The sequence below is a fragment of the Camelus dromedarius genome, chromosome 2, assembly GCF_036321535.1.
Source record: "Camelus dromedarius isolate mCamDro1 chromosome 2, mCamDro1.pat, whole genome shotgun sequence".
Taxonomy (NCBI): Eukaryota; Metazoa; Chordata; class Mammalia; order Artiodactyla; family Camelidae; genus Camelus; species Camelus dromedarius.
The window spans coordinates 55,354,829-55,378,407 of NC_087437.1; the positions used below are offsets into that span (position 1 = coordinate 55,354,829).

Below are 23,579 nucleotides of genomic sequence, written 5' to 3' on the forward strand. Positions count from 1 at the left end.
AGAATTCGGGGGCCCTGGATATGTGGATGAAATAGATACGTATCTATGTTTATGTCAAATAAGAAACACACACACAGAAAGCAGAAATTGTTACCCTGGAAAGAGGAGAAACAGATGAATGGTGCAAAGTTGCACCATACACAATATGACTCACCTCTCCATGGCTTCTCTGTCTTTAAGGAAGTTGTTAATCTCATGAAGTTCTTGAGACAAGTGGAATCTTACAGAGTTAAGCCCAGGCTCTGTATCTGGGTTGACTGGGGTGGGGGGGACCTACCCATATGGGATGGAGGCGCGAGTGCAGAGACAAGGGAATATAAAGGACGTGTGAGGAGGATTTCAGGCTGTCATCCTGTCAGAGAGCCGTTGTTTTAACCAGGTGCGAACAGCTCTTCAAGGAGCCAGGGCTGGAGGTGGGCAGCTACGTCTCTATTACATTCCCCGTGTTACCTGGCATCCTTTGAGCAAACCCTCCTCTTCGCACCTCACACCTTTGCTGGGAGCATCCTCTCCCACCCTCTAATAAGCAGTCAGTTCCAAGGCACCTTTCTCCGCCCTCTAACTTTCCACCCTCTCCCCCCTCTCTCTCCACTCACCCTTGTTACTCCCACCTTCTATTTCCATTGTGTTTTGCACACACTCTCCCATTCTGGTTCTATCACTTAAGTCTGCAGTCATCCCGTTTACATTTTCAGGACGATGAGCTTCTATGGATGAAAGACTGTGGCACGTGTTCTGTCCGATGTGTGTCTGCGTAAGTGTAAGTGTCTGTGGCACGTGTTCTGTCCGATGTGTGTCTGCGTAAGTGTAAGTGTGAGTGCCCATGTTCAGAAGCTGTTCCCATTCATGCCTCACAAGAGCTTCATTACTCAGTCCACAAGCATTTACTGAGCCCTCTTGCATGAGGTCTGAGATAATGCACAAACCACAGTGGATTACATGTTAAGACTTGTCCTCAGGTCTCAGACCCAACAGAGAAACAAGCGAGGCACCATTCATCCGTCTGAGGACTTGTTCTTAGTGCCTGCTCTGTACCCTGCCCGTGGGCACCATGCCTGTGCCGAGTGCTGGCTATATGGGTGAGTGCAGCGCAGTCCCTGCCCTAGAGATGCTCACGGCCCAGGAGTGAAGACCAGAGAGTAAAGAAGATGATGGTTACAGAACAGCATGACAAATGCTACAGGGATCAGGAACACAAGCCTTATCACAACCTTGACTGGATGAGTGGTGGAAGGGTTCATGGAAATGCGCAAAGTTAATTTCAAGGGCTCTGTCATCTCACTGAGTTCTCTAGTCAATGTCGTTATCTCAATCAACTCTTTTCTGTCTGTTTTTCAGGAAAGCCCACTAAAAATTTCTATTTTGTGTGAGAAGCTTGGCAAACCTCTCAGTGTTTCCCTTCTTAGATGTAAGAATAGTTCCTGAGGCTTTAGCACGTCCCTGGCTCTGGCCCTGGCCCGGGTGGGGAGTCCAGCACCCCACTGTGGGGGTCCCGAGCATCTCTGGTGACTGTGGGTATCCACTCGTGTTACAGAGAAGCCAGAACCTCCATGAAGCACACCCAGATTCATGACCGCCGTCACAGTCCTCCCGTGACACCTCAGCGTCTGAATCACAAGGGAACTGATGTACTCAGTTGGAGAGAAGCTGGGGTAAAGCATACTGAGCAACCTCTATTGGCTTAGGTACAGAATATTTGGGGCACTAGAGAAAAATCAGTCAACTCTTGAGGAGTGATTGAGCTGGAAGGCAACACAGGAATAATTTAGTCCAACGACTTTCAGACTTCAACACATTTACCCCCAAAATGAGAACTTTGGAAGTCCAGAAACAGATACATGGATCAGTTTTGATTGAAATGGGCTATTAATTTTCAGGAGTACAATCTGCCAACCATAGAGTCTGGCCCCTCATTTTGTAGGTGAGAAACCTGCCATGCGGGTGGGGAAACAGTTGCCCAGGGTTTCCCAGTGGAAGGGCGTGGGGACCCGCATTTCTTCATCTTGGCCCTGTGTCATCCCCTCACCCCTTCCTCCGTCTGAGCGAAGGCTCCGGTGGCAGAGCAGAGGGCCCCACCTGGCAGAGGAGGAGATGGGAAGAGAGAGACCCTCCATCAGTTCCACTTCCTCCTAGGACGCAGAGCAGGCCTGCTGGCATGTTATCACGAATGCACAAAATGGGAAATTGGAAAGGATTGTTTGCCGATTTTCTTATCTCAGCTGGCACAGAGGAGGGCTGGCTGGAGAGTTTCAAGGTGTTAAGAGTTTATGCACCGCACACCCCTTGGTTGTTCGCAGAGAGACTCAGGAAAGGCTGCACACGTAAATTCACATAAATTTCCTTTACAAAATGTCAAAATTAAAAGTGGATTTTTATTTTGGGGATGAGCCTTGAGAGGGTTAACCCCTTCATGTGGGTAGAGATGTTACCATCAGAAACACACAGCTGACATCTTTGACTGCAACCCAGGGAAATGACGCCCACGCTTCCCCCCCAGCCCAGCGCCGCCTCACCTGCCAGAGGGCGGCAGCACTTGTGAACACACTGTAGAATTTTCTAAGCTCCTGGTTGGCCCACAAACATTCCTCTAGATAGTATATTTTTAATCCTTGGTGGCCATAACTTCATTCTTTATTCTCTTCAACTTTTTAAAAATTAAACTAAACTGAGAGTTCAGGGGACATATCAAGGCCTCAATTTCCTCATTTACAAAACATACAGGTTAGAATAGATGAATGGTTCCTAACAAGGCATTCTGTCTTTCAGGGCTCCAGAGAGGTAGTAATGGGCATTATCAAATTTTATTTTTCTCTTCTGATGTTGAAATACATTAAAACACTTCCTGGGCCCCTAGAAGTTTTGTGGACTCAGGCCCTGGGCCTCACGTGCCTAAGAAGAAGTCAGCCTGATGTCCGGTGAAGGAGGAAGCTTAGCCTACAGGGTAGGATGCGGGCTGCGGGGGGGGGGGGGGCAAAGCTGGGGAGGAGCCCTGCTTCACGGGAGCTGTATCTCCCGTCCCAGAGCAAAGCAAAGTAGACTGGCTGCAGATACGTGGCAAAAGTGTCTTCAGTTCACCCACGTGTAAGTTTGATAACTGTTCCTGCTTTTCTTCTAAATGCTACCACTAGGAGCAGTGAACTAGAGTCCAGGAGTCTGATTTCATGTTTTGTTTCTATTTAGCGGTGTGACCCTGGGCAAGTCTTTTACATTAATGCTCTAAAATTTGCAAAATGAAGGAATTGGACTAGACAATAATTCTCCAGCTATCATTTACTCCCCTCTATGCTTCTGAAATAGTCTTAGCAAAAGTCCCACGGAGATAGATGAAGGCATATACCAAGGGAGGCAGGTATACTTAGACCAGGATCCAGAAATAAGTTACTTATTGCAGTAGTGTATTAAATCGAGCTCTGAATTTGCTGGCAGCTGAGATACACAGAATTCTTACTGTCTGACTGAAGGAAGGGTGACACTTCTTTAAGTATTTGCTTGGCATTGTTGGAGGAGGTCATCACGAGGAGTGGTCGCTAGTTGACCAGCAAGCTGGACTTGGGCAATAGGAGGCTTGTCTCCACCTGCCCCGTCCTTGGAATGTCCATTCTACCCATCGTTCCTGCAATGGGAGCCCTTTTCAAGGATGCAAGCTTGAGAGAGAAGTGTGGTGTTGGGACCATCGGGATTGAATATGTGACTGAACCCAGTTAAGGCCTCTCTAAGAAATTTTAAGATTCTGATGGACCGGTGTGAATCATCGTGCTGCCGTCCTAGACACGCTTTGGATGGAAGTTCCCTTGCTGATTAAACCTGCCACCTGCCGATCTGGAGTAGCCTGCCCTCTCTGTGCAGGGGCCAGTTTCAGTTCCTGAGTTTGTGAGCCAATACATTTATTCACACATTTTATTTTTTATTACAAAAGCCACACTAACATTTTAACATGATTTAAAATTTGTTTAAAAAGCAAAAATTTAGGTATAATCCAACTACCTCAATAAATCTAAATATTTCCCTTCTAGTCTTTACTAATGTAAAAAAATTATCATTTCCAGAGAAAAACTTCTCTGTTTTTTTGGTTTTCTTGACCCAAGAAGATACATCCTTACTCCACGATGCTGCAGTGCATGTACATGTCATTGTAAATGTCAGCTCCATATCAGATGGGGAGCTTAATAATTCCTTGGCCATTAGGTGTTTAGTTGGTTTCCAATTTTTTATTACTACCTAGAATATGCAATTAATATTGTAGGCTGTTCTTTTTTTTTAAGGATAATTTTCATTACACGATTTCCCTGAAATGAGAAAATTTGGTCAAAAAATATGGATGTAATTCTTTTCTAAGCCTTGATCCTTTGCTTCTCTTAGAAATTTATACTGCTTTTACTTTCCTGGGCACCACATGCTAAGATAAATTTACCGGGCAGTCTTAGGGAACAATGATCCTTTTCAATTCTAAATGGCTCTGAATGGGTCTGTTGCAAGGCATAATTTATCCCTGTACAAGCTTTTAATATTTCAATGTATATAGTCTGGTTAAGCAGGGATAGGAGGGCAGGTTTTTACTGACTTGGGAATAAACGTGGTCTGGGCAGGTGGTGATGAGGAATGGAGGGGGCTGCTGGGAGGCATGGCAATCCTCTCCTTGGGGAGGTTGTTGACATTACGTCCTTGCGAAGGTGTCCCCAGGCCTGAAACAGAGCTGGAATCCTTCCAGGGGGAGATGGCTGGGCTCAACTCTTCCACTCATCACGGCTGTAAGAATTTCACTGGAGCTGAGGTTCCTTCTTTCCTGGACCTCAAAATCTCAGTCTCAAAGTGCCCTGCTTCCCTTCCCCAAGTGTTTCCAGAGAAGACAGCCTGAGGGAGATGCAGTGGTGCTAATTAAATCCTCCCTCTGTTTTCCAGGCACTGGAGCCTTTCACAGATGTCTGCTGTTAGGTTCCAGTTCCCAGAGTGCGGCAAATACAGAAGCAGGCTTTCCTTCCCCAAAGGCACAAACCCTCCTTCGCAGGTTACAGGGAACTCTAGAAACACACTTCCTTCCAACACCCACCGCAGCAGAGGTGGCAGACCTGCATAAACACGGCATGAGGCTGCCGGGGAGGCCACATACACACACACACACACGCACAAAATTTCTCCTGCTTCTCCACGCATATCCTTGGATTTCTCACAGGCCAGTAACTTTAAAAAATTATCTGAAAGCCCAGTGAAGCCCTTCCCGCTGTGAGCCAGCCTGCAGCTTGGTGGGGATGTTGGGCTCAGCCTGGTTGGAAGTCCTGGGTGGGAGTCCAGGTGCCGCCGCTACTACCCAAGTGCACCCTGGGTGAGTCCCACCAACCTGGGATCCCCAGAGAGATGGAGATGAAACCATCCTCCTAGGGTTGCTGGGAGAATCAGGCAAAACCACCTGCAGTGTGATCTGCCGGGGGCTTTTCACGGGGGAGTCCCCTAACCAGCCGTGTTTTCTGCTGCACTCAAGCCCTTTAGGGGGACTGGGTGTCCACGTTTGCCTGAGACAATGCCGGTTCCCTCCCATCGCCCTGGCACAGTGGTTAATAGCGCCCTTTTCATACTCAAAAGTGTCCCGGGGGAGGCAGTGAGCTACACATTCATCCTATTTTTTCTCTCTCTTAAGTAGTCTACTTATTCCCAGTTTTAATAACATACATTTGCTGTGGATGGTGGCTGTTTCTCGCTTTCTGGTGTTTCACAAGAACCGAGGAAATGGAATTTTGTCCCGGTAAGAACACAGGGACAGCCCTGAGAATAAGCTGGCATTCCCAGTCCCACGGTGCTGCTGGGCGGGCGGCGCTCCTCCCTTGAGGCATTGGTGGTGCGGCCATGTGGCCTCAGCTTGAAAATGGCCACTCCACCGCGGATGCTTTTCGGTAGCATGTGTCTTTTATTTGGTTTGATTTCTTTGTGTCACTGTATATTTATAAAATATACATAAATCTATTGTATTTCTATTTATTTTAAATCAGGTGTAAGTCATTGTAAGCATCCAGAGATTTATGAAAACAAAATAAAAATAAAAATAAAAAATAAAGATACACCATATCATGCAGAGATAATCTTTTTTTTTTAAAGTATGGTATAGTTGATGTGCAATGTTATACAGCCTTCAGGTCTGCAGCATAGTGATTCACAATTTTTTAAGGTTATATTCCATTTATAGTTATAAAATATTGGCTATATTCCCTGTTATGCCCAGTATATCCTTGTAGCCTATTTATTTTATACATAGTGGTTGGTACCTCTTATTCCCCTGCCTTGTCTTGACCCTCCCCACTTTTCACTCCCCACTGGTAACCACTAGTTTGTCAGGGACAGTTATTGCTAATATTTCGTTTTACTTTTTTTTCCAGATTTTTTTCTATCCTCTATCCTACACACATATGCAAATCCAGGTTATTATTTCTTCCTTCCTTTCCTCCCTTTCTCTCTTCCTTCCTGAATTATTTTAACAAATTTCAATAAAGTTCTCCTAATATACCATTTTTTCCCATTAACAATATATTTTGGACAAGATTCCACGGTAAAAATATATACTCACATTTACAATGACTACATTACACTCACTGTATGGTGTAACATGTCTTATTTAGCCAGTTCCTTACTGATAGATACTTTGTTTCACTGTATTTTTTGTATTAGATGTAATGTTGTGTGAGAATCTACTGTTGCTATTAGACACAATGTTTTGCTATTGGACATAACATTATGTGTTTTTCCTGCTGTTAGACACAACGCTGTCATGCACAACCTCCTATAGTTATGTCTTTGGGTATTTGTCTAAATTAGTTCCTTAGGATATACTTTTATTTTTTATTAATTGTTTTAAATTGAAGTATAGCTCACATACAATATTATGTAAGTTACAGGTGTACAATACAGTGATTCACACTTTTTAAAGGTTATACTCCATTTATAGTTATTATAAAATATTGGCTGTATTCCCCATGTTGTACAATATATCCTTGAGGATACATTTTTAGGATTGCAGTTTTGCAGTTGAAAACACACTCAGTTCTAAGTGCTTTTGTGCCCTTTTACTTCCCAAGAAGTACACAAGAAGGTGCATTATCATTGCTTTTAACTGTCAATGAAGCTGCCCAGCTGGTAGGTTTTCAAGTGAAAATGCTGTGAAATCTCAAAGAGGAATTATCTGATGATTATTTCATACCGGTCTTCCCTTGTGAAGATTCCTGTCCCCTGCGGTTAAAGATGGGGGAAAAGGAACTACTTGCAGCCTCCTTTTCTCTGTCCAGAGGGTCTCTGCTTCTTTCCCCTGGTACGTGTCCCCGCAGGATTGTGGCGTCTGTGTTACCGAACTGCCGCCATCAGTGCCTCTGCTTAGCTGATGTGTGCTGTTGGGTGGGTTGGGCAGTTTCAGGAATGTCATTTGCTCATCATAGACTGTTTTGCCATAGCTAAGACACATGTGACTCTTTTTTTTTTTTTTTCTGATGAGAAGATTGTTTCTTCCTTTGTTTTAGGTTGAAGAAATGTCAACAATTGGGGATTTTGAAGGATTCCAGCCTGTGTCTCTGAAGCAAGAGGGAGATGACCAGCCCTCTGAGACTGACCTGTTGTCCACGGAGGAGGGCAGCCCAGGCAAGGACCCATCGCCAAGGCAGATTTCAAGGCTGTCAAGTGTGACGGGATCGGCACTTTACCCCAATCCCTATCACCAGCATTATATCGCACGGAAGTACTTCGTCACACGGGTAAAGCTGTAAAATCACTTGTGTTCTTAAATACTATGTAAGTCTTCTCCTTAAAAAATCCGAACATCCTTTCACGTACCACGTGTTCGACCAACTGTTTTCATACTTGTTGTCTTGTGTAATTGTCACAATAACTGTGACGTAGGCATCCTTATCCCCATGTTGCAGGTGAAGGATCTGAATTTCAGAAGTTAAGGGTCTATTTTTGATCAGCAGGTAGGATCAAGGAGAAGCAGGTCCTCCAGCTTTTTTACTGAGGAGTCTTCGGCTCCTCAGTCCTGTATCCCTGCTACACCTGACCTTAGTAAACTGATGCTCTGTGAAGACAACCAGACTGACTAGAGTGTAAATCCCTGAGCCCAGAGTATTTGGTGTATGTTTGGAGAAGACACGGGTGATGGAGTGGGAAGGATTGCTGAGATTAGGCTGGACCTCAGGGGTCTCCACGGGCATGCTGGCACTGCAGTGTGGGACCAGGCACGTTAAATCCCAAACCTATAACTGCAGCCTCGAGCTGGGCTTCCCTGTGTGTCAAAGCTGGGGAAATAAATGGATGGGTGTGTAACGAGGATGGGGTTTGTATATCTAGATATTAAAAATGCTCTAAATTTCTCACATTTGGATCCCGTAGAGTGTACTCCCTTGGGTTCTGGTACCTTTCTCTGTCTTGCACACTCCTTCCTACTTACAGCTCTCCTTTCCCAGTCCTTCACCTTTCTTGTCAACACGGTAGCGGTGAGCTCATAGGTACAATCAATTAGGGGCAAAATTGCAGGCTGTGCACTGTGGCAACAGAAACCACCTGAATTTTCAAGTGTATTTGGGACATCTTTTTGTTGAAACATTTTTTTTTTCCCAACTCAATCTCCTAAATAAGTGGTGACCAAGAGTTTGGGATGATTAACAATGCTTTAACTACTGACTCCTGATTTGTTAGGTTTTAAAACATATCTTCGGTTAAGATACAGTTTTAACTAAAGAGACTCAATGTGTGTGTGTGCGTGTGCACACGTGTGTTTGAAGATACATACCCATATTACTCATGTTCGTTGGCTCTTACGTGCAAGGTGCTTTGGTACATTCTATAGTGTGTATGCGTTTATGTGCTTTTTTGCACGTGTATAGCATATGGTTTGCTTTCTAAAGTATGTGAACTTTATTGAATATGCAAAGTGAATTTGTAAGTTATAGCTGTGAAGGAAATCCAAGCATCCCCTAAAGTGTCCTTATCTTTAATAGTGAAAATGTATCCATCAGCATTTGATAAGAGAATTAGCTGTGAGTAATATAATAGAGGAGGTTTATCACTGGGATCTGGTGCAGCTAAGAGAGCTGCCTGAGAAGTCTGTGCAAAGCTGTTGTCTTTGCATCTGATGATGGGCCTGAAGTTGCTATAGATCGACCAACTGGCAATTGTGAAGTAAGAATAGGGAATAGGGGAAAACTGGAAAGTATATGGACAAACTGGAAAGCCTTATGACCAAGTGGGACGCGTGAAGGAAAAGTGGGAAGCAGGTCTGTCTCCCAAGTCTGAACTTGAAGATGTGAGTCCCTTTCAGGGGAAGCCAGTGCTCTTCCCCATCGAGCTGCACGCTTCCCCAGCTAGCGAGGGGGGAGGAGGATCTGACGGAGGCGGGCTGACTCTAACAGAAGGAGCTGTGGGTCCAGGAGCTGCCCCGTGCCATCAAGTGAACAGGAGATGGGTGGCTGTGAACTTGAGCTGTGTCGAGGCCTGGGGATCTTCAGCAAGGAACGTGACTGACGGTCCACCTCTCCCTTTCCAGTCTGACACAAGCGCCTCTCGTGGCCAACCCTAATTTGGAAGTAGACAGGAAAAGGAATTCTAGAAAATGTAGCTCCAGCTTAGCTCAGCTGACACAGTCTAAAGCCACAATGGAGTATTTATTTATTTACACAGTGCCCTTATTTGTGTGGCTCTGTGTAGCCTAGAAAATACAGCCCCTTGGAGCAGCACTGTGAGGTAGGCAGGGAAGGGCTTGTCACTCTTGTTTTAATAGTAAACATCGTAAAGTTTCAGAGGAGGGAAGTGACCTGTCTGAGTCACATAATATTAGTGGAAGAGCTTTGGCTACAATCTGCATCTTCTGTCTCTGAGTTCAGCGTGCAGGGCCAGTTGAACGTAAGGCCCCTTTGTAAAGGTTTTCAATGACTGACTTCAATTCACGTGAAGAGCATCTTCTCCATCAGGTGTGTAGGAAACAACTTTCAGTTCTCAAGGGCTTGGGGGAGAAAACCTTCTTATCTTATCAGTGAGTCCAAAATAGACATGTGGACTCTTCACGGGGTAGCTGTAAGGGCTGTATTCCCAAGGCACTCAGCCTTCACTTTTCTTCAGACTAAAAGAGAAAATATGAATAGTTTTTTTTTTCCCATGTGAGTATAATGAATGTGCTTTAATGCATGTGAGGATAATGAAAATACAATTGTTGGCTCAACTGAAACTTATAATGAGAAATATTTTGAATACATAAAGGGATGAGCCACCTTTACTACCTTGTAAACCACAGATCTGCTGATGTGGTGGTGGTTGAGAAAAATGTGGAGATGTATGTATGTGTGTGTGTGTGTGTGTATACACACACGTACACATATACACACACAAACACATATGTGTGTATATATAAATTTTCTCATCTTCAAAGTGTGGATAAAACAGTAGTTTGACATGGGAATTTCAGTAAGCTAACCTTGTAAGAGTTCTTGTACAGTGTATGACACTTCTATTAACACACGATAAGCAACATTATTGCTATCCTAAATGCTCTCTCCCTCTTTTCTGTTGCTTTAACATTCACACTTCTGTAATTGGTAATAAGGAATGATATTAAGATGCCCATGACCTCCAGCGTGAGACAAAAATGTAGACTTATAGGATCTGTAGCAGGCAAGTGTTTGGAACAAAGGAAGCTAACTCATTTTCTCAAGGGATAATTAAATAAGACCAGGGCTCTGAATGACTCAGATCTATGAAACATTCATCATAAGGTATCACTTCTTAGAACTGAAATGGGATCTATGGATGATCTGGTCCAGTGCTTCTCAGTCTTTATCATGCAAACAAATCACCTGGAAATCCTGTTAAAATATGGGTCTGATTCAGTAGTTCTGGGGTGAGACCTTAGATTCTGCATTTATATAAAGTCTCTGGCAGTACTCATGATCTCTGTCCACACATCACACTTTGAACACTATGTGTGTAGTTAACACTCTCATTTTCAGAGGCAGCTAAGGCCCAGAGAGGGGCAGTTGCTCACCCAATGTCATAACAGTTAGTGAGCACTGACTTACCCAAGAGGCTAGTAAGTGGCAAGGCTAGAGTTAGAGCCAGTGTTCCCCAATTCTCATTCATAGTTCCGTGATCCCATGTAGTGATGAAACGAATCAGTTTATTACAGTGTAAGAACTTAAAAAATACATGTTGCAAATTCAGAAGAGCAGTAAGTAACTAAGTAGAGAAGCTCCTTGGTGAAGCATTTTATTTTATCGAAAGATTTTAAAATAATTTCACAGGAGGTGGTTTATTGAAAAAAATTGGAAAATGTGGCTAAGCAAGATTAAAGTCACCATATTTCCATATCTCAAAGTTAACCAAAATATATGAATGTGCTTTTATATATACATCTTGGTGCGTATTTTTTCTTATTTTTTGTCTTCTATGTACATTTTATTGTGCAAAAATAGGATTATATGCCAAAAATTTCTGTCAATGGCTATACTTCTGTAACATCCTTTTTCACACTCTGTAACATCTGTTATGAAGATGTACTAAAATTTATTTAAGTTTTGCTGGATATTTAGGCTGTTTCTTGTTCATATCCTTTACCCTGGGAAGGGAAGTGGCTTGCTCTGGCAGGATGGCCCTGAGCTTTCCAGCTGCCAGGAGTGGATGCCCAATGCTGTAAAAACCGGAGGATCAATTACATGCATTTCAGGCTGCTTACGCAAAGATGTGTCTGATACGGAAGTATAAATCAAATTTAGGAGAATTCAGGACAAATATGAGACATTTTTAGCATCATAACATCCTGCATTAGATCACACTTTTGAATATCTGATCATAAAATTTGTCAGTCTGGTCCTTTAGATCTCTGGTGTTCTTTCGTGGGTCGCTCTGGGCTGTTGTTTTCTTCCCTCAGGCTTCCAGCCAATTATTTATTTACTGCAACTTTGCCCTTCCAATATAGCTTAGCAACATTCTTGCTAAGTTAGAGCCAGGAGTGACCTCAGAGAATATCCAAGCCCACTGCTAAGACACACAAAGGAGATATGATTTATCCAAAGGCAACCAGCAACTTTGGGGCCCTGGCAGGCCTGGAATCTGAGATTCCTGGCACTTCCCACCACCCATCCACTGCCTGTGACCTTGGACAATGAATGAGAAGTCATAGTAATGAAGGTCTGAACCACTCGTCATCCGCCTGCTTGGATAACCTTTTCCTCCTATTTTTTGTTCATCTGCTATTAATCCTTAGACATCTAAAAATGGCCTCCTGCCTTCTCTCAACAAAAGTACCCCTCAAGGCTAATAACTCGAGGTATATTATGATAATCACTTTAGTTGTAGAGAGTGATATTCAAAAGCAGCTTCTTATGAAAGGAACAATACTTGATCTGCATGGGGAAAGATATATTTAAACTCCCTGTAGGACTCTATATTTGCAGACACCTTATCAGAAAGTTGAAAGCGATTAGAGATGGGGAATTATCTCTAAATTTATACTTGAGAATGTAAATTACATACAAACTAATGGGACTAAAACTATTTGATCTTTTAATATTTAATTAATGGTTCCCCATGGCCTTTTTATAGCCTGTGTTCTATTGTGAGCAACGAGACTTTAATAAGCAGGTTTGGGACTTCCCATTGTGTGGCAAGATGTCATTGCCTTCATGACACTAATTTGGCTTTCATACGCTCTCCTTTCCCCCTTCTCTTACCATAGGCTTCCCCGTGTCTTGCTCTTGCATTGGGAACAACTAAATATATTAGTTATATTGTTATTGTCTGTGTGAGCTTCTCTGCTTTAGAAATTATATGTCTCACTGGGCAAAAGATTTCTTGACTCCCCTCCTTACACCGAAATCCTTTGAAGATTGTAATAAAGTTGACGTTTCTATCTGAGGGCAGACAATTAACAATGATAGAATCAGATGCATTTCCTTCATTGTCAGGGAGAGATCAATTTGCCTGGGCTTTACAAATCATATTCAATTTAGAGCCGGTTTTCTTACCTTATGGATTTTCCACAAAGCCAACCCGCTCTGGACATAAGGATGCCCACGAGAGAGCTCTCACCTTGTCTGAGCCCCCAGCAGCATCCCTTCTAGACTGCCCCCTCCTCTCACTGTCTACTAAGGAGTCCAGCCCATGGGAAAATATTAGCAGCCAATATGAGTACCGTTTGTGTGACAACTGGCTCCAGGCTAGTCTAGCTCAAGGAAACACAAGGAAACAAATTCATATGTCTTTCAAATTTCTTCAGTACGTTTGTTTTGACTGAAAATATTTAGTGCTAGACTATTAGAGATGATATTGCCCATTATGCTATGTAGTGACTTATAAATGTGGATCCCCCGAATGACTTTTTTCTTAAAATTTTATTTATTTATTTATTTATTTTAGTATTAGAAATGTATGTGTATTTTCCTTGCTAAGCTTTCTTTTATTGGATAATGAGTACATATCATTCCATCACACTTTCCTATTCATTTTAGGCTGCAAGGAGTCTCAGAGCTAATTGTTCCACTGAAGCAACCATTTGATCCCCAAATCCCAGTACAACAATTTCCCTTCTATTTAATATTAACAAGGAGAATAATCATAAAATCTGTTATTACTCAGCGTTACCAAATGTTTTTGGAATTTCCTAGCTGCTCTAGTACAGATAATGTTATCTTTTCCATCTAATAAATGATAAACTGATGCCTGGAATGACAAGATGACTTAAGGTGGGTGTCACAGGAAGCAGAAAGGCTGAGATTTAAAACCTCGTCCTGGACACAAGGCAAAGTGTTCACGCACTGTATTTCATTTTTGACACTAAATAGCTGGAGTTAATTCATTATGGTAATCAATATGTCAGGATACACTGCATAACTGCTCCGTGCAGGCATGACTGATGTTCCTGCTGAAGGTAAGAATGCAGGCAGTGAGGACACGGACAGAACTCCAGAGACTTCCAAACTGCTCTTTAAAGAGCACACTTCATTTTTAATGTTTAACTTTTGAAAAGGTGTACAGTAGAACAACGTCTCCATCCATCAAGTTCCTTCCCTACCCTTAGGGTACCACCGTTAGCATTTTCTACATATCCTTCTACAGTGGCATGTACAAACAAACTTAAATACTTATCCATTCTCCTTTTTACACAAAAAGGTGGCATACTGACCCTTCTGAATATTTTTGTCTTTCACTTAGTAATAAATTTTGAAAACTTTACCTATAAGTGTGTTTCTTCATTTTGTTAAACATATTTAGCATATTTCATTGCATGGCTGTGTCCCATGATGTATCTAACAAGTTTCCCATTGATAGATATTTGCATTATTTCCAAATTTTTGCTGTCCAAAAACAAGGCTACGAAGGACACTGTATACTTATGTCATTCTGTACACATGCAGGAGCGTCTACAGTATAACTTCACACAAATGGAATGTGTGGATTGAAGGATAGATCATTTTGGTAGATTTTGCCAAATGCTTCCCATGGGGAAGACAAGTAAGGTTTTGAAAAATTCTGCATTCTTACATTCATCTGCACATATTTTTGGCGAAGTGCCTGGTATAAAAACATTCAACAAAATGCTTATTTTAGGATTATTTCATTATTCTTCAGTTCCACTCAAATTTTTTTTCTTCTAAAAGTATTCATTTCACTACCAAGTTATATTAGCTTGAGGCAGAAATTATGTGACTATAGGAAGAGAGACAGGAAAAACAGCCATGATGAGTCACCAAAGAAAGTGTCATTTTTTTAGAGCACTGACCAGTGGGCCTGGTAAAGTCAGGCTGCGTCACGAGGAGCTGAGGATGGTGACAAGACAATTGTCATGGAATCATAGGAAATATCCCTGCAGGGTAGCCCCATCCTACCAGCGGGATCACTGGACATCAGTGATGTTGGCACAACCTCCTCTGTCAGTGGGAGCTCAAGGCATATTTGATTCATGTCTCAGAACTTACAGATTTCATGACACACAGGTTTTGGCAGGCCTAGGGTACCACATTAGCTCCCTGACAACTCTTTAACCAGCAGCAGAGGTTGACAAAAGAGTCAGAAACCATTCAGCCCACTGACTGACTGTCCAATTCAACAGGAAACTTGTTAAAACTGAGAAGTCAGAATATCTTGGTATAAAGGCTATGATCGTATTTTCTTAAAGATTCCCAGGAGGTTTTGCTCATCATCTTGGCTCAGAAACTCTTGGTTCAGTCTACTCAGTTGTCTTACAGAGAAGGAAACGGAGCCCAAGAAAAGTCAAACAATTGGCCGTAGGCCACAGAATTTATTCATGACACATCTGGACGATGGACCCAGGTCACTCAACTCTGGTCAGTTGTCCCGTCCATTTCCTGGATGACTTGGGCTGGTGGGGAGCTGCACAGATACAGTTCTACACCACCTTCCACCACTTCATCTGGAGCAGCTTCATTCTTTTTCTATACTTTACACATGGACTCGTCTAAGATTTCTCTTAACCAATGCACTCTGTGGCCAACATCTTTCAAAGCCTTTTATCATAGCTTGAGAACACAGGCAAACCAGCATCCTACAACACCTCCCCTCTGGGAGGAAAAGATAACTTGCATGGGTCCTAGCCAGGCTAGTGTCCCTGTTTCCTTTTGGGAGAGAACAGTCTCAGGCTAGGAGGGTTAGAAATGTTAATATTTATGGAAGAGTAGATATTTAGCATAAAACCCTATTGTATAGAGAATATATGAGAACTTGAGAAGTACTTGTCCCAGGGTTGGGCATGAGGCCATCACTGTGTTGTAGGCCTGGAAGTGGGGTGTCTGGGGTTCCTGTCTGGTCTCTGTCACTTTTCAGCTGAATGAACTTGACAAGTTACTTCCCTACACAGACTCCTTCTTTCTGCACCTATAAAATGAAACAGCTTGTGATAGGTAAGCTCTGGGCTGCAGGGGTTCTCAGCCTTGGCTATACATTGGCGTCCTCTGGGATGCTTCCAGAAATCCTGATGAACTGTTATGTGGGTCCCGTCCCCTGAGTATCTGATATGATTGGCCTGGCGCACAGCTTGGCCATTAGGATCTTTACAAGCTCCCCTGGTGATTCTGATGAGTAGCCAAGATTGAGAATATCTGCCAGAGAACAATGGTTCTCATAGGAGAGTCCACACCCACAGCATCACCTGGGAACTTGTTGGAAATGCAGATTCTCAGGCTTACCCCAGAACCACTGAACCAGAAACTCTAGGGACAGGGTCCAGAAATCTGTGCTTAAAAACACACTTCAGGTGATTCTGATGTGCCCTGAAGTTTAAGAATCATTGAGCTAGAAGGCCTATTAATTTCTTATTAAGGTAGGTGTTAATCCATTTTTAAGCTAGAGATCGGCTCGTCATAGGAATACCTATTTGGAGAAGGGTGAAGAAAGAGAAGTAAGGAGACAAAAAAAGTTCACTTCCCAAAGCCAGCTAAAAGTATACTCAGTGCACTGGAGGAAGGTTTCCCTTTTGTGTTTTAAAGCCATGTACTCTTTGAAGAGAGAACAGTTTGATTTTTTTTTTTAATGTATATATTGCTAAATGCATTGACCTTCCTGATAAACATGTTGTTTGTCAGAAAAACTTATTCCCTGAAAATGGCTGTCTCCATTTCTATGGGAAAGTATGAGCCAGATTATGGAAGCCTCACAGGACCCGATCACCTTTGACCCAAGGAGAGCAGCTTAGTAAATACCAGAGTTTAAGGCAGCTTTCTGGAAGGCAGGGCCTATGAAAGCAGGCAAACCCAAGAACTATCTTTCCTGGTCAGCTTTCTGGAGGAGCTGCAGGGATACAGTAAATGATCATAAGCACAAAGAGAACTCAGTCTTCTCTAAACTAGGTATTTTCTTTTCCCACTCAGCCAGGGGCCATTGAGACCGCCATGGAAGACTTGAAAGGCCACGTTGACAAGACTTCTGGAGAGACCATTCAAGGCTTCTGGCTCTTGACAGAGTGAGTAGTTATGACTAAGCAAAAGGCAGTGGGAATCTACCATTTTCCTTGACAATACCATAATAGAATAGGAGATGGGTGTGTGGAAGAATTTATCCTGGATTCTGTGTAAGATAATCAATTGACATGCCCAGTTGGAGAGTAATGTTTCATGGTGCCTCATGGCCGATGGTACAGCCAGGTGTGACTTCTACAGCTGTTTTCCAGGCTAGTTGCTTCACTCAAGCCCCCCCATGCCTACCTTAGATCAGGCCCTCATCACTGCTCTCAAGGGCTAGTGAGTCAGCTTCCTAACTGATGTGTCTGGTTCCATCTCTGTCTTGTAAGAGTTCTTCCTCCAACCTCAGCCGGCTACTTACCGTCCCAGTAGAAATAAGCGTTAGGAAAGAGGGTGAATGAGGTCAACATATTAGTTTGAAGTTTATCTTATGTACAGTAACATGAGCAGCAAAACGAGGGAACTCATGCAGGATAGGGAAGAGGGGCCACCTGTCCAGAGTTAGGATAAAAACCAAATCTAACACTGACGTCCTATTCCTTTAATAGCTGCTCTCTTCACCCCCAATGCTTATCTCATCAACAGGGGTTTTCAATGCAAATGACACCATGAAGATGGTTACCTTTCTGTCCTATATGAAACTCTAGTGTCTGGGTGACTTTTTTTTTTACCCACCAAGCAAATATTAGGAATGTCATGGTCTCTATAATCATAAGTAAAGTACATAATAAGGGTAAGAGGCACCTCTTTTCTTCCACAGAATCCATACTATTAAATGGAGAATACAATTAGAACTCTATTTCAAATACTTAATCGGTTCTGTAAATTTCTTGTCAATACGATCATCACAGGTTCCAACAGAAAACTCAGTAATTTCTATACCTTGAGTGAAGAATCATTTAATCTTTCGCCTCTGGGCAGGACATCTTTAACTAAGTTTTAAGAGAGCAACGCTGGAATGTTTAAACATCCAGCTGAGCAGAACAAATCCCTCAATGGAACACAGAATTAAATAACCGGTTAAGTCCATCTGTCTGACCACTATGTTGTATTATTGTAGCAAATGAGTTCCAAGAATTGAATTAAAATAAACTTTTGAAAACCTGACAGGTTCTGAGCACTTTTGTCTTCATCTATAAATTGGAGATAATGATATATAACTGAAGAGTTGTTATGAAGACTAAACAATGTAACACTGTGAAATTCTTAACAAAGTCCCCAGAACACAGTGGATTTTAAATGGGCAGTACTATCCTTACTCTCATAAGTACTAACCATTGATAAAAGGTCCTTTTCTTTTGGTAACCTCTACATTTATGCCTATCCTATCTGCCTCTATCTCTATCATCTCTGGGTTACCCTTTTTTTTTTTATTTGAAGTTATCTCTGGGTTACCTTTAATGAAAAGTCTATAATTCAGGCTTTTCATTTATTCACTTTTACCAACCTACATTTTATTCTCCACTCTCCACCTCCCATTGCAGAATGAAATAGGGCTTGTGCAAATGAAAAGTCTCCCTTGATTAGGATAAATATCAACTTAAATGCTGAAGGTCACATCAAAAGTAAACACCTGCTTTGTCTCTACAATGTGTCTTACTTATAAGAAAGAATGCACAAATGTGGTCTTTCAAAATCCAGGGTGGCAGTTTTTGAATTCTCACATAATAGAACCAGTCACTTCTTTAATGGTGCTTTTTTTTTTTTCCGTATAGAACTTTGACTTGGTTTTTTGTTTGTTCGAATGTTTTTGTTCAGTGATTATAATGGCCTGTAGACAGCAATTGTCCAAATATAAATCTGATTATGTGATCTGCATTGAGGCTTAGCACCACAATTGTGTGCTTGATATAACATCAACTAGGATGATGGCTAAAAACAGCTATTTTCAGATAAGTACAAACAGCTTAGCCCCAAAGACCTAAGTTTTGTATGTAGCTCTGCACCTAATAGGAACTCAAAGAGTTGATGAGGACTCTGGCAGCCAGTTTTCCATTTCTCTTTTGTTTGTGGTGCCCAATTTAATTAAAATCAAAGTGAGGCAATATAGCCTGTGCATGAAGAGCTTCAAGCAATCACATTTGTTTATTTGTTGTCAGACTTTCTTCCTTTGCACATTGGAACCCATCTCTCCTCTTTAAATAGTACTTTTGTGTTCGTTTTTGGTCATCCTTTCCACCAAAATTCTTTTACTCCTCCCCAAACCCTCCATCGAAGTATACTTTCAAGAAAAGATCTGATTCCAATCATTTCTACTATAGTAAGAATCTGACAGTTTCTTTTCCTTGCCTGTTAATTGTTAAAGCTAGATCAGACTGTATTCTTGTAATGGACAGAGCTCCCGGTTGTAAAGAAGATGGTTCAGGCATCTGGGCTAAGTGAATAGTCTCCGAGTCACTGTGACTGTTTAAGCAGAAGATGGGAGGCTATTTATCAAAGGAGGGTCATGCATATAGGTTTTGAATGACTTTTCACACTTAAGTCCTCTGTTTGTAGGACAACAACATAGGGAAAGGCAGAAACAACAACAGCAAAAAACAATCAAACAAAACCCGAAACCTCCAAAATAACAACAGTAAAACTAAACAAAACAAACATATAAACACACAGGCTCAGAAAGATGAGCGCTTGGGGCTGCTTTTGTCCGTTTCCTCTTTTTCCTGATGGACTGAGACCCAGCCATTCAGCTTTCATGAGTTACATGGCTGGGATGTAGACCAATTTCTCCAGCACACAAGACTCTTCAATCATAACCCTTTTTGTATGTGTCAGAGACGACTGGGTTTTATGTACATCAACTTTCAGCTCCTTTTGGGAAGATGAGAAATCCCTGACTGCTCATCTGGTGGGGTAAAGAACATCTGCTTTCAACCCAGGGTTCCTGTTTCAGAAAGATAAGTAGTAAGAAACTTTAAATGTAATATATAGCACATTTCAAAGTATCTTCATGGCCATGAACTTGCTTTGTCTTCCCTACATCCTTGCTGGTTTATGATTTCCATTTTACAGGTGAGAAGTGGAGACTAGGGAGGATGAAGTGGCCAGTTAAGATCACATAAGTGATGGAGCAGAAAAGATGGACTACGGCCCTGCATTATCTGGGTTCTGGTTCTTTCCCAAAGGATGTAAGATGTAGGTGAGGCGCGACTAACGAGCCCAGTTTAATCATTAGTCATGGTTGGCCAAACTCCTAGAGGTAACTTGGTACAGGAGGGCTAGGTGGAAACTGTTGAGAGAGGAAACTTGAAAATTGTGTCACGTTTAAGAACTTTGAGTCTATCCCTTAGGTGATAGGGAGGAACGGATGGGTGAGAAAGTGTGAGTGTATTTATATTTTTATGAAGATCACTAAAGGTCCACAATCCCTTATTCAAAATCCTTGGGGCCACATGTGAATCAGGTTGAGAATTTCTCAGATTTTAGAAATGTTGTTTCTAAACAACAACAAACGATACATACATTGTTTATTTTAGGCCCCAGTGGAGATCTGTGCCAGCCCCCTTAATCAAACATATTAATATCTTTGCTGGGAAACATACGATACTAAAAATAGAAAAAAATGGCCTCAGGCTGGTTCAGATCTGGTTTTACCACAAAGTGAGTTTGCACCAGGACTGCAATTTCAGAGCTTTGCTGAATTTGGAATTGGGAGTGAGGGTTTGTCCTGGCCTGTGCATAACTGAGATGTGGAGCATCAGTGAGTTGGGGGAGGCCAGGTGACGATTAGCTACCTGTGCAGTGCTGGCGAGGGACTGATCCAGTGGCGAGCCGGAGCTGGTTCACGCTGGCTCATGAGAGGTGAATGCTATGTAGAACTTTGAGAATTTTAAAAGAGTTAATTGTTAATTATTAAAATTGAATATAGTTTCACAACTTAAGATTATACATAAAATCAAACCAAATTCACAGCAAATACATTAAATTTAAAACAAGGGTAATATACTCAAAACCCCTCATCTTCTGATGATTTGACTTCGTTTTGCTGTTACGCATGCTCTTGGGGTTGTTTACGCCTGTTCTCTTTAGTGGGTGGAGATGCTATAAGACAGTGTGCTTCTGCTCACCTCTTACCAGCTGCACACTCAGTGAGGTCATGTTGGTAGCTTGGCACTGGCCCTGGTGGCAGCGACTACACCATGGAAATAAGCAAACCCTAGAAATCAGAGTTTAATTTACTGTTTTGTTGATCGTCTGAACTCAGGAAGGTAAAGGAAGGCATGTTAACGGCGCAGATTAAGTTTAAAAGTGTGTCGTGGCTGTGGCTGTGACATTGTCAGAGCACAAAATAAGTTGAGGAAATATCCTTCCAGCATTCAAAAACTATTATCCTGTTCAGTAAGAAAGTCACCATTTTCACCAATGGAGGGGTGAAGTCTGGACAGGCAGCTGAGGAGAGATTAACGCCAGGCAGGAGCTGCAGACTTGCAGTGGGTCTGTGTTCTGGACCCGTGGCTGGGGCAGAGGCCATTGGCTGTTCTCACAACTCGTTTGTCATAGAGCATATACTGAAGGGTGCGTTAGGAACCGGGAAGCCATAAACTGATAATTGACATGGCTGGACTTTGTGGATCTTTGCGTTGAATCATCTGTGGGGAAGGGGTTCAGGGTAATTCTCAGGCTTTGGTCTGGAAAACAGATGGGGTGTCTGTGCCACTGTTCCAGGTGGAGAAGGACATGGTAACTCTACCTTACTGAGAAACTGCCATATGCCAGACACTGGAGAAGAAACTTTGTGCGCACAATCTCACTTAATCCTCCCAACAATCCTGTTATTCACTTTTTACAGAACTTGTTGAGTATAGTTTTGCGGGGAAAAACGTGTCTGAAGTGTTTATAGAGCCTCTCATGGTGGTGTTGAGTAGATGGCTTTACATTGGGGTCCAGATGCCATCTGCATTGGTAGTTTTCAAAAGAGATGGTAATCCTGACACATCTGTGTAGCCTTGCCTTTTATAGAAGCTAAGGACATGAAAAGTCATTAAGTTCGTCACGGCATTTTCCAAGGGATGAACCAAATTGGTTCAAGTGAGCTTCTCTGTGATGTTCTAACTTTACACAGATATATCATTCAGCAAAATTATAAAAATGAGTTTGAAGGCACTTTGGTGGAGAATATGAGAAGGGTGAACAGAGAGACCAAAAGGAGAACTGGAGAGATGGAATCAACTCCAGCAAGATCCCAGTTAGCTGAAACCATGAAGGTGCCCTATGGAGATTCCAGTTAGGACCCAGGTCTCCAACAGAGCCCATCTGGGAGGCTTATATGCCTCTGTAGCTATCATGACAGGATGGTGTTCAGCTCTACTTTATCGCCTTCTCTCACTGTCTTTCTTGGCCCTTCTGGGAAAGGACTTTTAAAATAAATAGCGTGTTCCCTTTTAGAAGCGATCCATCAAGCTAGCACCAAGGAGAACATCTTGACCCTCTGTGGAGTCTCAAAAAGCACGATGCAATGGCAATGAAGTGGCTCTTCAGTTGAATGTCCTCAAGACGTCTTTGTCTGCGGCGGTTAAGGAGGTGGGAGGGGATGGGCTCTTCCCTCCACACACATTAGTGTGTAGTGGTGGTGGGGAGGATGTTGTTCTTATTCCTCTTATTCCTGAACAAAAAGACTTGCCTCTAGTGGCCGGGATCAAGTAGCTCTCGCTCTTCATCTTTGTAGAAGAGTCTTTCAACATGTGCCATTGTCTACCTCTCCCTAAGTCCACCGAGGTTTCTATCCGAGGTCTTCGGTACAACAACTATGTGAAATCCAGCTAACTATCTGTGTTGAACATGTAGACAGTAGAATGAAAGCGAAGTCAAGGAAGCAGCCTGGTGTCATAGAAAAGAGTCCTGAACTCGGAATGAGATGACTCAACTTGGATTCCCGGCTCTGCTACTCATTATCAGTGTAGCTGGGTGAACTTGAGTAAGCTTTGCCTTTCTTTTTTTTAAATTAGTGAATTTTTCTTAATATATTCTTTAATCCATTAGAACTTCACTGCTCTTGAAAGAAGCACAATCACTGTTGATTTTTGGTGTATATCATTCTGGCTTTTCTCCACGCAGTTTTGTCAAAGATGATTATAGCATTAATAGATAATGTTTATTGAGCACTCAAATTATACCAAGTGTGTGATAAGTGCTTTGCTTGCATTTGCTTTTATGTTGGTATAATGCATATAATTTTGATGCTCTCTCCATAGAATTTCTCTTAGGTTTTGTTCCTCATATTTTTCTTGGTTATTATGTGGTTTTTGTAAAGTATTAGACAATTACTTTTAAACTGTCAATGGCTACACTAATTTAAAGGTTTATATTATTCTTTTGAAATTGAAACATCAAGTGAGAGATATTTACCAGTGGGCCGGAGTAGCATTCCACAGTGGGAAAGAGAAACAAAAATGTATAAGGCATTCTCTGTTGATTTTTTATACAAAATAATAAGTAATATTTCTCTAGCACTTTATAGCTTAAAAATTACTCTTCTTCATCTAATTCAATCTTCACAGCAATTGTCTGAGGTAGGAAACATTAGCTCCAGTTTGCAGACGAAGAACTCAAGGCTCAGAAGCATAACGCAGCTCTAAAGTAGCAGAGCTAGAAATCCAATGCATTATGCTGCCCTGATTTTTGCTAAAATGGTCCTTTTGCTATTGTGCCCAGATT

At 42.2% G+C, this 23,579-nt stretch overlaps 1 protein-coding gene across 1 annotated transcript in view; it reads left to right on the forward strand.

Annotated features, from left to right (window-relative positions):
• TPRG1 (tumor protein p63 regulated 1) overlaps positions 1–23,579 on the forward strand; it is a 123,581-nt gene that overhangs the window by 20,011 nt on the left and 79,991 nt on the right. The window contains exons 2-3 of the mRNA XM_010990097.3: positions 7,497–7,727; positions 16,839–16,930. Of these exons, the coding sequence (XP_010988399.3) occupies positions 7,506–7,727; positions 16,839–16,930 (314 nt within the window). The 5' untranslated portion in view covers positions 7,497–7,505. The remainder of the gene's footprint in view (positions 1–7,496; positions 7,728–16,838; positions 16,931–23,579) is intronic.